Below are 14,090 nucleotides of genomic sequence, written 5' to 3'. Positions count from 1 at the left end.
GGATTTAGAAATATAACTAGAATATTAGAGAGCATCGCTATTTGAGACACATCAGATGTAGAAGAGTAAAAGGGACCACCAGACTAATCAGAGCACATAGCATTATGAGAAGGAATGAAGTCAAAAGAAAGTATATTTCAGAAGGAGATGATTTAGAAATTTGATACGGTTTATTATACAGAATAGTTCTCATTAGCAAAGAGCTACTCTTGAAATTTGTATTAAACTCATGCAGGATATCTGACCCTAAATGCTTTTCTGGGAAAAATGGCAAAAGAAGAATGCATGATTTGTATTGTATTGACATTGGCAGCAGCCTGGTACTATGGAAAGAGTGAAGGAATTGGGGTCATAGGCCATGGATTGGAATCTTGGCTCTGCTCCTTTGTGTGGTCCTAGACAAATTACTTTCCCTACTTTCCTCATCTGTGACATTGAGAGGTTGGATTAGGTCACCTCTGAAGATCTTTACAGCTATTAACTTAACTCTGATCCTATAATATCATTGCCAGAAGTTTCCATGTTCATTGTTTGAAACAAATTTTGGATATTATGATCTGCTCAGAGGGTTATCTTAAAACTTAGTTCAGTTCTACAAATATTTAGAAGGTACTTATGATGTATATGACACTACTAGGCATTGTGAACACACAAACAAAAATAATAGCTAGTATTTAAAGTTTGAAAAGAATAAAATATTACAGTATTTTTATATTTATATATATTTTTATATATTATTTATATTTATATATATATTTATATATATATATATAATATTTATATTTAAGTATAATTTCATTTGAGTCTTATAATATCCCTGGAAGGTAGGTGCTTTTTTGTTACTATTTTTACAGATAAGGAAACTGAGTTATATAGCAATTAAGTAACTTTCTCCAGTGTCAAAGAGCTTGTAAATATCTGAGGCTGGATTTGAACTCAGATCTTCCTGGCTCTGGCAAGGCCCAGTGTCCTTATTTATGTACCACCAGCTGAAACAGTTCCAGCCTTTAAAATTAGATTTTTATGTTTTACTGGGGATTCAAAGGTGGAGAGTGGGGAGGCAGAGACAAGGATTGTAATATGTCCGCAGATAAATGAACACAAAGTTGTTTGAGGAGGGAAAGAACATTAAATAGTTGACAAGATCAAGGAAAGCTTCCTTGGAGAAAGTGATAAGGATTGTGCAAAGCAGACATGGTGAAAGGAATGACACCCAGGCATAGGTATGCTTTGTGCTGGGACAGGAGACAAAAAAATGAGATGCTGGCTAGAAAAGGGCTAGAGTAGATGGGAAGACCAAAAAGGAAAGTTTTGAAGCCAGATTATGGAGAATTTTGCAACTAAATAAAGGAATTTTAACCTAGAGAAAAGAGGGCAAAACTAGTCAGACTTGGGCCCTAGGAAGGTATTTTTTTGTCATATGCAAGGAGCATAGTTTGGAGAGGCAAGCAGCTAGAAACAAGAAGTCCAAGGTTCTTATAATAGTCCATATAGAACAAACATTTTCCCCCAAACCTATAAAAAATTAGTAACAACATGGGGTGGATGATCAGGAAAACATTAGTTCAAGTCCATCAGAGGCATCTATACTACTTTCATGACTGGGCAAGTCACATAACTCGAACCCAGGCAGCTTTCTGAGATTGAATTATAAATGAAACCAGGATGGTCTGTTCTGTGGGGGATATTTTCCACACTGGGAGTTTGCTACACTAACAAATTTTAGATCTAGACCAGGGTGGTGAGAGACCTCTTTTCTGCCAAGGGTCATTTGGATATTTATAATATCATTTGCAGGTCATATAAAATTATCAGCTTAAAGAACTCAAGCCATATGAGGTTGTTGTCCCTAGCTTTCACATCATTATCATCTGTGGTTGCCTTAGCAAATGATTTCATATACCCTATATGGTCCATGGGCCAGACATTCCCCAGTCCTAGTATAGATAAAACTTAACAATAATAATCAATATACAGGCAAGAGGAAATAAGGATTCTACTAAATAGTAGTGATCATATGAATAGATTTCAGGAGATTGATAGGAGAAATATCATGAAATTAGGATTCATGAAGACCTGGCAACTGATTAAAATTCAGCCAATTAATAGACTTTCTGAATTCAATGAAAATTTCCTCTAAATTAGAAAGAATGACCAAGCAACTTATTGTATGTTAACTAAATAGCAACTTTTATTTTTGGGAAGTTTTTATATGAAGTCTGAAATTATTTTCTACTTTCTCTTTCAGTGGATTTGTACAATAAACAACATCTCCAAACAGATATATTTAAGTGAAAATCCAGAGGTAATGTTTTTTAATTTCACCTTGACTTTATAAGTATAATACTTCATATCTGTACTCCCTATTTTTCCACTCCATTAAACATGGTATAAGAAAATACTGAAATCAATTATTGAGGATCTGTTTTATGCTTAATGTTGTTTTAGGCACAATAGAAAAGAGACAAATAAAGGATTCCTATCAACAAATAATCATTTATATAATTATTTATGTACTTTACTAGTACATTATGTACATTATTAATGTACTTTGATATCCTAATAATTAAATTTAATCCTTATAAATAGAAAAACATCTTGGCACAGTAGCTAGAGAGTTGGCCTTAGAGCCAGAAAAAGAGCTGAATTCAAATCTTGGTTCTGACATGTACTAGTTCATACATACTATGAATCTGCTAAGCCAATCTCCCAGAGCCTTAGGGAACACTCTAAGATCATAAATTGCAGAGAAGCCACCAATCTGTATGAATAGAAATGATTCCTCAATCAGTGAAATTCCAGATCCAACCTCTCCCTTATCCATAGCAAGAAATAGGAAGTCCTTAAGATATCCCTCACCAAAGAAGGATTTTAAAGAAAAGTAGAAATGGGCCCCACAGGATGGGCAACAGTTAATTAGTGAGATCAAGAACAACATCCGGATTTGATGTAATTATAATCCCAGCAGCAAACAATAGGTTATAACCAGAGTCAGGTAATGCAGAAAAGGCAAGTCTATTGCTATCAGCTTCTTCCAGCTAAGGTAAGATCAGAGACCAGAAATGTCATACTTTTTGAAATGTCCAATTTCATAAACACAGTAGAACAGTTTGTGAAACTGCTGATCTCTAATATATACAGCTTATTTTTCTTTTTAAAAAACATAAATTCAACCCCTAATTTTGAAAGCTGTCCTATTTATATATGATTCTTTCTATTCTTCCATTCTTTTGTCTGCACTTTTAAAAGGACAACTCATTGACCCTCTTCTTTCTGCCCTATTGTTTCCCCTTACTCTCCCACTTGCTTTTGGGATGAGAAATTAAAAGAAAAACAAATATGTATGGTCCAGAAATGTCATGCTAAACCAATTTGTTGAAATCTAGTAACATCTCTTGATGTTAAGAGATTTAGACTGAAGAGGACAGAGGTAAAAGCATAGTATAAGTATATAGAGACCAAGATTCAGTACTGGATGTGAGGAGAACAGTACAGGGAGACTATGTAAGAGCCATACATGCAAGGTCATAGAGCTTTACACCTCTGGTATTTTAACATCTTGGGTAAATTTATAACTACTCTCTAAAATATCCAGTGGCAGAATAATTTCTGCTCGTTAGCTAAATAAGTTGTATTTTGCATTTCTTGTGAATTATGCCATTTGTAAATAAAATAATACTAAATTATATATTATAAATTATAAATAAAATAAATAAAACCTACTACTTTAAAAGATGCTAAATAACAGGCTTTTGGTTTTTGGTTTTTTTAGTATGTGGATCTTTTCTATTTAAAATTAGCTTTTCAGTTATCATATCTCGCACAGGAATTGGCACTAAACTAATGCTCAATCAAATGAATACTCAATCAGTGAATAAAATGTCATGAAAAAGAAAAGTGCTATTTGTGAGCTGCTTGCAGATATTTAGTGTGGCATCTGAAAATACCTTGTAAATGTCAATATTTAGCATGTCCAAAAAAGTGTGTAATACATTTGTGTGTGTGTGTGTGTGTGTGTGTGTGTGTGTATTTGTATTTGTTTCCTTCTCTGGGGAGGGTGGGATGAAGAAGGGAGGGAAAAAAAAACTACACAGCAAAAGGACAAAAAAGCAGAGAAAAGGAGGGTAGTTTTGAAAAACTATGTTTAGAATTATGTAATTTTTTAAAAAAGTTAACAGTTTGAAATGGAAATCCCTGATTTCATATTGACTCCTGTCTTTATGTTCTGCTGTGTACATGGAAATGATCTCTTTTTTCTTTTTTCCTCTTTTTATATTTAAGTTGGAAATGAAAAAAAAAATTTTTTTAAAGTTGGTACCTAAACTTAAAAGAGTTAAAATATCATTATTTTATGTTAGTGAAAATTAAGTAGCTTAACTACCGAAGAAGGACATCTGACTTGATGTTTAGAAGGTAACAGATATCTCACTGTTAGAGCTGGAGTGTCTGGAGGTATTCTATAGGTTCATGTTTTATTGCAATTTCAAAAAATCTGACTTGGTAGGTTGTTGTTATGATATGGGAGCCACCTGTCAGTGACTGTTAGAGGTCCTACTCAGAACTGTAGAATGGATCTCTTCCTCTGAGAGGATGACGATGATACAAGGAGACTGAGAGGCAGTTGCATTGTTTGACCTCTCCCCTAAGGCAATTGGGGTTAAGGGACTTGCCCTGAAGTCAGGAGGACCTGAGTTCAAATGTGGCCTCAGACACTTAATACTTCCTAGCTGTGAAATGACAAGAAGAACCAGCAGTGTTCGAGAGCTGTTCGTGAAGTAGTATCCTCCCAGAGTTCCTTTGGTAACCCATGTTCCCCATGGGAAAGGGAGAAGAGACCCAATGAGCCTTTTTTAGTCAGGCTAATTAAATGGGCCAACACATCAAAGGTCTGAACCAGGAGACGGATGAGAGACTTAAATGCCTGTTCTGACTATAATCCTCTTCTTAGTTTGAAAGTTTGCCTCCATGATAAATTGGAGGCAGAGGGAAAAGGAGAGGGGTCAGAGAACAGCACCTGCCTCTTAGTCTCCTTGTATCATCATCATCCTCTCACAGGAAAAGATCATTTCTACAGGTCTGAGTTAACCTCCAGCAGCCACTGGTAGATGGCTCCTGTATCACAATAGATTATGTGTAACCTTATTCATTCAAAATATTGTATTGTGGCTTTTGACTCCTTTACTTTTCTAAAGATCTTTTTCTAAAAATTAATTCAGGAAATTGCTGCAAGAGTAAATCAGTCAGCTCTAGAAGCAGTCACTCCATCACCATCTTTCCAGCAGAGGCATGAGAGCTTGCGGCCAGTCCCGTAAGTTACATGACTACTTCTTTAAAGAGCTTTCTGATAGAGTTAAAGTGACTGGAATTATATATTTTATCTTAGCAGTGTTGTGTACACTAATGTGGAAATTGTCTTTTCTGGCAGTATTACAATTATATTTTAGAGGTGTGAATTTACAATTAATCTACAAAATTAAAATTTTTTAAAACAACAGAACCTTCCATGATAGGAAACATAATCAGATTTGTCTAGTGTTTGATTATTTTTATTTTACATCAGTTCTTTAAAAATTCCAAGAAATCATGATTTGACATGTTTAAAATTAAAGGATTTTTTGTTGTATCTCATCCCATCTTTCTTTTTTACCTAAATATCGTTGAAGTTTCCCTTAAATTAGTATTCAGATATGTGCACAGGAACAAAAGAAAAAGACAAATATAGAATTGTTAATGATTATGCATGTGCCAAATTTATTTACCAATTATAAACTTTAGCCCAGAAGATATAAATAACATAATATACAAGCATATACACGTACATACACATTTGCATGTACAGAAACACACATAGATTCTTAGATGTGAACATGCATACATATATATATATATATATATGTATATATGTAATACAGGAATGTCCATATAAGCCTTATTTTGTGTAAAAAATTTTCTATTTTATTTTGCATGGATTTCTTACTGTTGTCTATATGTGTATACAGAGTGCCCCAAATGTTTAAAAAATAACACTAGCAGCATTTATAAAGTTCTTTTAAGTGCAAAACACTTTTTAAAGAATACCAGTCTCATATACTAGTGGGACCATTAGTGCAAAGGATACGTACATTCTTGTAACTTAATTTTATATTATTTTCCAAAATATTAAACAGTTTGACATCTTCTTCAGCAATGTAATAAAGGTCTTGTTTTTATCATAGCCTCACCCCATCATTAAATTGTTATCATTTTATCTTGGCCAATTTTATGACTTTCATTTCAAATGTCAGAAATTGTAAAGATTTAACTTTTCACATGGGTTTTTTGATTTGTGTATATATATCCTTTTAAAAAATAATAACTATGGTTTCCAAAAAGCTAAAATTAATTATTTTCTTACTTTTCCTTTTTTTTAGGCAAAGTCGGCCAACTACAGCTCGAACTAGTAGTTCAGGGTCTCTCGGATCTGAGTCAACAACTTTGGCAACTCTTTCCCTGGATTCTCTCGTTGCCCCAGACACACCTATACAATTTGACATAATTTCTCCTGTTAGTGAAGATCAACCTGGCCAGGCTAAAAATTCTGGGCAGGGAGGCAAGTAGGTGAAATAACCTTAAAACTCAGCCTTTACTCTCTTTGTATAATTTAGCTTGAATCATTTGAAATTGATCTACTCAGTATCATCTATCTATCATGTTCTTTGCTTTTTCCATATCGGAAAGTTAGCAGCTGGTCTCTTCATGTTTCAGAAATAAAGCATAATTGAAAATCTGCTTGAATTTACCTTATTTGTTGGCTTCTCTTAGTATATAGATTTGGAATACATGGCTTTTACCCTAGTACTCAGCCATCCAGAGTTAATTGCTGAAACAAATTTAGCCTTTTGATGTAATAGGTCAGGTGTATTCAAGAGATGTATTTCATGTAATGTTAATGCCAGGATTATTTTAGAACCACTTAGACCTTCCAAAATTCAGTTCTTTCCATCTGTTTCCAAAATTTATTTAAAATTTATTTAAAATTTTTTTCTTATTGTTGGTGGAACAAAAATTAAGTAATTTTGGAAAATGAGGAAAACATTCTTTCTCTTCCCTGTGTGTAGGTTCAGACTTTCATTTCCAGTTAATTTTTTTTTCATCTGCCTTGAGAAATAATCTAAGTTTAGATTATTTTTACTTTACTATATTTAGATTAATAATAAGCATAGGGATGAAGAAATATCTGTCACAGAACTATTCTAAGTAGCTCCATTTGGAGCTAAATTAATTCACTGACTAATTAACATTGAACTAAATTAGTACACTGAATAAACTTTAATTGTACCTCTCATTACAGTATTTCATTGTTACAGAGATTCTTCCAATAACTATAATGCTGGTCAAATAGCTTCTGCTATAATTTTAAAAAGCTAGATATAATACAGTTAGCTGATAAGGCAAATGTACAGCTACTTATAAACTAGGAAGCATTAGTAGTAGTAGTAGTTCAGTTTTTGCTTACACTCTTTTCCCCTTCATCCTTCCTGGGCCTGAAAGAAATAGCAATAGCTAGCATTAAATAGCTGATAATATTTGCAAAGCATTTTACAGATGTTTCATTTTATCTTCACTACTAGCCTCTGAGGTAGTTATTTTTGTCCCCATTTGTAATTGAGAAAACTGAGACAGGCAGAGGTTAAATGGCCAAAGTCAGATCTTTCTGACTTCATGTTCAGAGTTCTATTCATTGTCTCATCTAGCTACTACTACTCTTTCTGAGGACTAATGATGAAAGGGTATCCTGAAGGGAGAGGTTTATGGTTGGCTCCTCCTCCAACTTTTGTTCCCATTCCTTACCACTCTTAGTTTGCCTGAGCATCAAGTTGAAGGGAGGACTCACCTTTTGCTCACCCAGAATCAAGGTCCCTTTCTTCTCTCAGTAGGAGGGTTGAGATTCCAATTCCTAGTTCTTCCCCTCCTTTAATCTACTTCCAAACCTCCAGAAGGTAGGGCCATCTGTAGGACCCTTCCTTCTGGGCTTCTCAGCACAACTGCCTTTTCCCCCACACTTTTCCCTACCAGAGAACCAGCCATGCCCATGTATGTCTTTTCTGTCCTCTTGCCTCACCTTTTTTGGGTGCCCTTATTCTATCTCTGTGATGCTGTTTGGGGCTTATTTTGTTTTTAAAGAATCTTTTCCTCCTCCTCCCATCTCCTATACAGGACATAATTTATCTCTTTATAAATGTGACCACTAGCTTCAATCTTGTCAGATCCTAATTAAAAAATAAATAAATAAAGGAAGCAGCCCTCCACAGGAGAACAGGAATAAGAAGAAAGGCTTTTCAGAAATCATTTCAAGTACATGACACTAACTCTATCCTTTTAAAAAAAAAATGTTTTTTTCAGACGTACAAATCCATTTGGAGAATCTGGAGGAAGATCAAAATCTGAAACTGAAGGTAAAAAAAATCTTCAGTATCCTTATAATAATTCTTTTAGTCAGTAAAATGTGAGAATGATTTATCATTTAGTTAAGATTCATTAGCCACTTATTTGTTTCATCTCCAAAGACCAATTTTCATAACCTTCAGCACTGTAAGATGTTTTATCATTCAGACCAAGGGTATGCTTCAGGTCATTGTCCCAGAAGGGAGTCCGAATCTAGTTCAAAAGATCTCATGTCACTGCAGCCCAGTTTGTCCAGTATTTGACATGCATTTTTTTCTTTTGGTCCCTGCAAAAACCTTGTGAGATTGATACTACAGAGATGTTTATGTCCATTTAACATTTGAAGAAGCCAAAGCTCAATATTATGAAATTGCTCATTTTGAATCCTACTTTTGATTGCCAAATCCAGCCCTCTATCCACTGATCAGCCTTTTTTTTTAATCATGTTAGAAATGGTTTCCCATATTCTCAGCCATCCCAAGAATCATCACCATTTCTCTAATCTTGCTCAAGTTCCAAAAGTGTTCTTTAGTCATCTAAAATTTCTTTTAATGGACAGTTGTCATCCCAGTTCTTATTCTAAAATTACAATTGATATTTGAACTTATACACCAGAAATGTCTTGTTTGAACTTTAAATCTTGTGTAGATTATAAAGAGCTGTTCTTAGAACCATGAATACTTGACTTCCAGGTCCTGCCTCACAGTGATTTCAGACTTCAGACACAGTGATTGGCTATGTGACCTTGTACAGATCTCCACCATTCTGTTCTAGGCCTCTGGTATCCAACTCTGACAGGAAGCATCCCTGGCAGTCTTCACAGTGACTTAGAAAAGCACAAATTAACATTTACCTATGTTTTATCTTATTTTGTTAGACACTTCCCAATTCTATTTTAATCTGATTTGGTCCTTGAGGGCCTGCAAGAGGACCTCAAGGTTGATGTCTGCCCTAGCCAATTCTAAAACTTTAATTTGTTTAAAAAAAAAAAAAAAAAAAGTACCATCTGCAGGAGGAAAACCACAATCATAGATGCAAACCTTCTTCCTGCCTGTTTCTTCTTTAACTTTTATTTTTGCATTTTTTTTCCTGTGGTATACCTAAATAATGTGTACATAGCTTTTTCCAATGTATTCAGAAATGAAGTAATCTATTATGATCCCAAGAAATTAGATACTTATTTAATTCCAAAGAAAAAGAAAATGGATTTTTAAAAGGATGTACCTTTTTCTGCTTTAGATTCCATCCTGCATCAGTTATTTATTGTCCGATTCCTTGGCTCGATGGAAGTAAAATCAGATGATAGTCCAGATGTTGTTTATGAAACAATGCGTCAAATTCTAGCAGCCCGAGCGATCCATAATATTTTCCGGATGACAGAATCCCATTTATTAGTTACTTGTGACTGTTTAAAGTAAGTAATCATTTTTGTCTAATGTATTTTTTTAAATCTAAATGTACTATTATCTCCTGATATTATTTTTATTATTAATTTTAGATTAATTGACCCACAAACTCAAGTTACAAGGCTCAGAGTAAGTTATATAAATTTTTTTTTGGCTATATATGCCTGGGTACGTGCATATTGATAACCTTATTTTGTATCCTAGTCTACATATAGGACTACAATAATCAGTAAAAGATCATCTAATTAAATTCTGCTCCTAGATCCTTCAGATGTGTTAAGTGATTATTGGACTCCTTATATAATTTATAACAAAATCTAAGCCATTGGTCACTATTTTTTATTACTTGAAAATTTGGCTGATGTAATTACTTATCTACAGGTTTAATTAACATACAACACACTAAAGAGCTTAGAAATAGAAACTAGAGTATTATGCCAAAAGTGAGGGGTCATAAACATCTGTTTGGGAAGATCTGTAAGTCCACATTGTTTTCTTAGCTAATATTTGGTGTGCGGGTTTCTTTTATTATTTGATTTTACTTAAGGGGCCTTAGTACCAGGAAAAAAGGACTTGCCAAGGTAACACAGGGCATCAGTGTCAGCTGCATGTGCTGAGACTTGGACCTCCAGAGACAGAGCTTCCATGCTTTTCTGCTCAGCTGTGTCCACTAACCATGATGACATTGGCTATTGACAGAAACATGGTTTTTTTCTACTATATCAAAATAATTATTAGCCTAGAAACTAGAGATAGTTTGTTTTTCTTTTTAAAGAATATTTGCTTTGAGTTTCTCACCATTTACTGTTGATTTTGGGTGTGTAACAGTTTCCCTTGCCCAATGTGGTCCTGTATGCTACACATCAGGAAAGTAAACGTCTCTTTGGATTTGTGCTTCGGACATCTGGAGGCAGAGTCGAGAGTTATCCAACTTCAGTTTGTTACATATTTGAATCAAACAATGAAGGAGAAAAGGTATTTTGCATTTTATCATCTGTTCCTAGATAAATAGGACACATATGATAGTTTATAGTAAAACCTCTAAAGGAAGCTCTACTACTACCCAGTCTTCTGCCTAAGGAAGTTGGGGGAGACTATTGGACCTTGCAAATAAGCACATAGTCTTTTTCAATCTGTGTGGTCAATAAATGTGTGAGTGATCCATCCTCTGTGGACAACATGTTGATTGTCCTTCATAATCAGAAAGTAAAAATGACATCACTGTGTGGATTAGTATGTCCAGCTGTGGTTGATAAGCCCAGGACAAATGCTCAGATTCAAACATTTGGAATGAAGAAGTCTCTGAAATGGTACCTCTTTCTCTTACATAAAGGAAAGGTCTAACTTTTAGTTACCCAGGAATAGAGGATAACTGTCCCTGGGTAACTTTCTCACACTTTCAGAAATGCCTTCAGTGTATAAGAATCAATAGCCTTGGGCTTTCTTGGAATCACAAGTGTTGTTACAGTAGACCTAAGAAAAAAGGAAGGAAGGATGGGGGGGGGAGGGGGAGTGCCAACAGGCTCTTAAAAACAAACTGCACAGACTCCAAGGGATGGAGTTGAGTCAGATAAACTTATCAGGTAACATTTTGTTTTGTTGATTGATGAATCTAGTTTTACCAGAAAGATTCAGGAAATATTTCAATAATTTGTTTAGATTTATTTCCTTAAAGTGAAAATGTTTTAAGTTTTAAGTTTCTCTTGCCAAATCTTTTTTTTTTTTTTTTTTTTTTTTTTTTTTCATTTTAGATTTGTGATTCTGTTGGACTTGCAAAACAGATCGCTTTGCATGCTGAATTGGTAAGGCTCTAAAACATCGTTTTATTGAATTTGCATATTAACTTTGCTGGCAAAAGTTTATCATTTCTGTGAAAATTAAGGTCAGTGAAAATTAAAGTCAGTAGGGGCAGCTAAATGGTGCAGTGGATTGAGCACTGGCCCTGAACTCAGGAAGACCTGAATTCAAATCTGTTCTCAGACACTTAACACTTCTTAGCTGTGTGACCCTAATCACTTAACCCCAATTGACTTACCCAAAAAGAAAGAAAGAAAACTAAAGTCAGTGATTACTAAACAAGCAGTAAACCTGATTCACTGTCTTTAGAAGATTAGTTGAACAAATTCAGGCTACAAAGCTCAAGAAAGCCATGAAGCTCTGTCACTTGTTCCATTTGTCCTAAGAAAGTGTTCATTATAAAGATAATTTTCCTAATAGGTATTCGGAAGTGAGAAGGGCTGTTCAGGCAGCTACTGGAAGTCTTCGAGCTAAGTACAAGGCAGCCATTTGTCTGGGATGTTGTAGAGATTATTTGGACACAGCTTTGACTAAATTCTTCTGAGGAGGGGAAAAAGGCATGAGATTAAGAAAGGACTCCTTTGGAGGAGGAAGGTCTGAGTTTCAATTCTGACTGGGCCCATGACTCACCACTTCTACAGCCCCAAGTATTTAATCATTTCTATAAGCCTCAGCTTTTTTGTGCTAATGATTCTGTTTCATGGAGTCATTGATTTCTATTATTCCTATTCTAATTTTAATAGAGCCATGGCTAACTGTTACCATTTTCACTTCTAAAGAATTCTTTATTTTTCCAGTTCTTTCCTCCAGAGCTTTTTTTTTTTTTTTTTTTTTAATTTTACTTCATTTTTTCTAAGTATCATTATAATCCATATGGAAAACCAATTTTTTTCCTTTAAGTATCTGCTTACAGTTGTTACAAAATTACTCTCATTTTGGAATCTCTACTTGTGATAATTGTTGCTACTGACTGGTGTGTGTTTTTTTTTTTTTTTTTTTTTTTTTTTTTTTTTTTTCATCCCTTCGTCTTTATTTCCTGAATTGAGACTTGTTGCCAAGAACATGCTCTAGCCTCTAATTTGCTTTTGACTTTAGTAGTCAGCTTTGTTTGCCTCAAGTAGCCTGGGTTCCCATGCTGGTCCCCATTTTTTGAGGTTGTCCTCATGGATCTTTGAAGTTCTTAAGGGACTTTTCTAAGTTAGGGACTGAAAAGTCCTCAGGTTTGAGGTGTCCCAATCCAAGAGCCACAGTAACATACTGAGTTGCCCAGTGAACCTACACACACACACACACACACACACACACACACACACACACACACACACACACACACACAGACACACACACTTCCAAGGCCCATACCTTGAGGGGTCTTTAGGTAGAGCCTTTCACCTCTGCTGCTGCCAGACACAAAGTCTTTCATCATAGTCCCTGTCCTGGTCATTCTGGGAGGCTTCCATTTGCTGGCAGGACCCTTTCCTACTGCCTATAGCATTCAGGAATGGAGGAATCACTTTTTATAACTTCTAATTAAATTTCTTGATTATTATTCAATCTGGGGGTTTTGCTGGTGTAGGAATATAGAAGCCAGACAATCTGCCTCCTCCCTACTGAGGTGTTTTATTAGTACAATCATATATTTCTGAAATATATTTTGAAGTTATACATGAATGTAAAAATGAAGTATAAAAATAACCCATTTCATAGCTGTTTTAATAATGTAAGAGGATTTAGATGTACTGTTTATTAAGGCTTAATCAAGTAAGAATGATTTCTAGAATAGATTACTAAAACAATACGTACATAAATTTATTCTGTACAAATGAACTTATCTTTTCCTCTTCAGGATCGCAGAGCATCAGAGAAACAAAAAGAAATAGAGAGAGTAAAAGAGAAACAACAGAAGGAACTGAATAAACAGAAACAAATTGAAAAGGTAACTTTTTTCAAAGATATTGTTACTTGATCAGCAGAGGTATTTTAATTTTTTTTCAAAGTCAAGCTACAAGATGAGCCACTTGAAAAAGTGATTGACCTAGAAAGTGAAAAGACTGATAACTTCACACCCATGCTGTTATGTGTTTATGTGTTGTCCTGCTTTCTAGAGCCCTCAAGTTGGGGTGACAAAATGAGCCCCTACATGGGGGTGATTAAACTATACTGTCTTAATGGAGAAGTGATGAGGCAGGACTCCTGAGGATGGTGGAAAGATGGAGTCCATTTATTTCAAGGACTTTCTCCTTTTTATACCCTTATGCCCTTATGTAACAAAAACACTGCGCATATACCCAGTATATACTATGCACGTGGAGCCACGTAAATAACTCATTATTGTGCATAGTCATCTGGTATCACTGCTTCAATCACAACATAGGTTGTCACCGGCCCCTGACTTCTTAGGAAGGCCGAGAGTCCTTAGGGGGAGATGGGGAGCTGAACCAGACACTGTCAGCAGATTCCCTC

General features: G+C 34.9%; 1 protein-coding gene across 1 annotated transcript in view; it reads left to right on the top strand.

Moving 5' to 3' along the window:
• Positions 1-14,090, top strand: part of APPL1 (adaptor protein, phosphotyrosine interacting with PH domain and leucine zipper 1) — a 48,998-nt gene that overhangs the window by 29,058 nt on the left and 5,850 nt on the right. Inside the window, exons 13-21 of the mRNA XM_074284301.1 lie at positions 2,249-2,305; positions 5,217-5,308; positions 6,411-6,593; positions 8,383-8,435; positions 9,664-9,838; positions 9,923-9,959; positions 10,659-10,805; positions 11,582-11,632; positions 13,474-13,563. Of these exons, the coding sequence (XP_074140402.1) occupies positions 2,249-2,305; positions 5,217-5,308; positions 6,411-6,593; positions 8,383-8,435; positions 9,664-9,838; positions 9,923-9,959; positions 10,659-10,805; positions 11,582-11,632; positions 13,474-13,563 (885 nt within the window). The remainder of the gene's footprint in view (positions 1-2,248; positions 2,306-5,216; positions 5,309-6,410; positions 6,594-8,382; positions 8,436-9,663; positions 9,839-9,922; positions 9,960-10,658; positions 10,806-11,581; positions 11,633-13,473; positions 13,564-14,090) is intronic.

The sequence above is a fragment of the Sminthopsis crassicaudata genome, chromosome 1 (genome assembly GCF_048593235.1).
Source record: "Sminthopsis crassicaudata isolate SCR6 chromosome 1, ASM4859323v1, whole genome shotgun sequence".
NCBI lineage: Eukaryota > Metazoa > Chordata > Mammalia > Dasyuromorphia > Dasyuridae > Sminthopsis > Sminthopsis crassicaudata.
The sequence above is the reverse complement of the archived record's forward strand: the minus strand, read 5'-3'. Positions and strand labels throughout refer to the sequence as shown.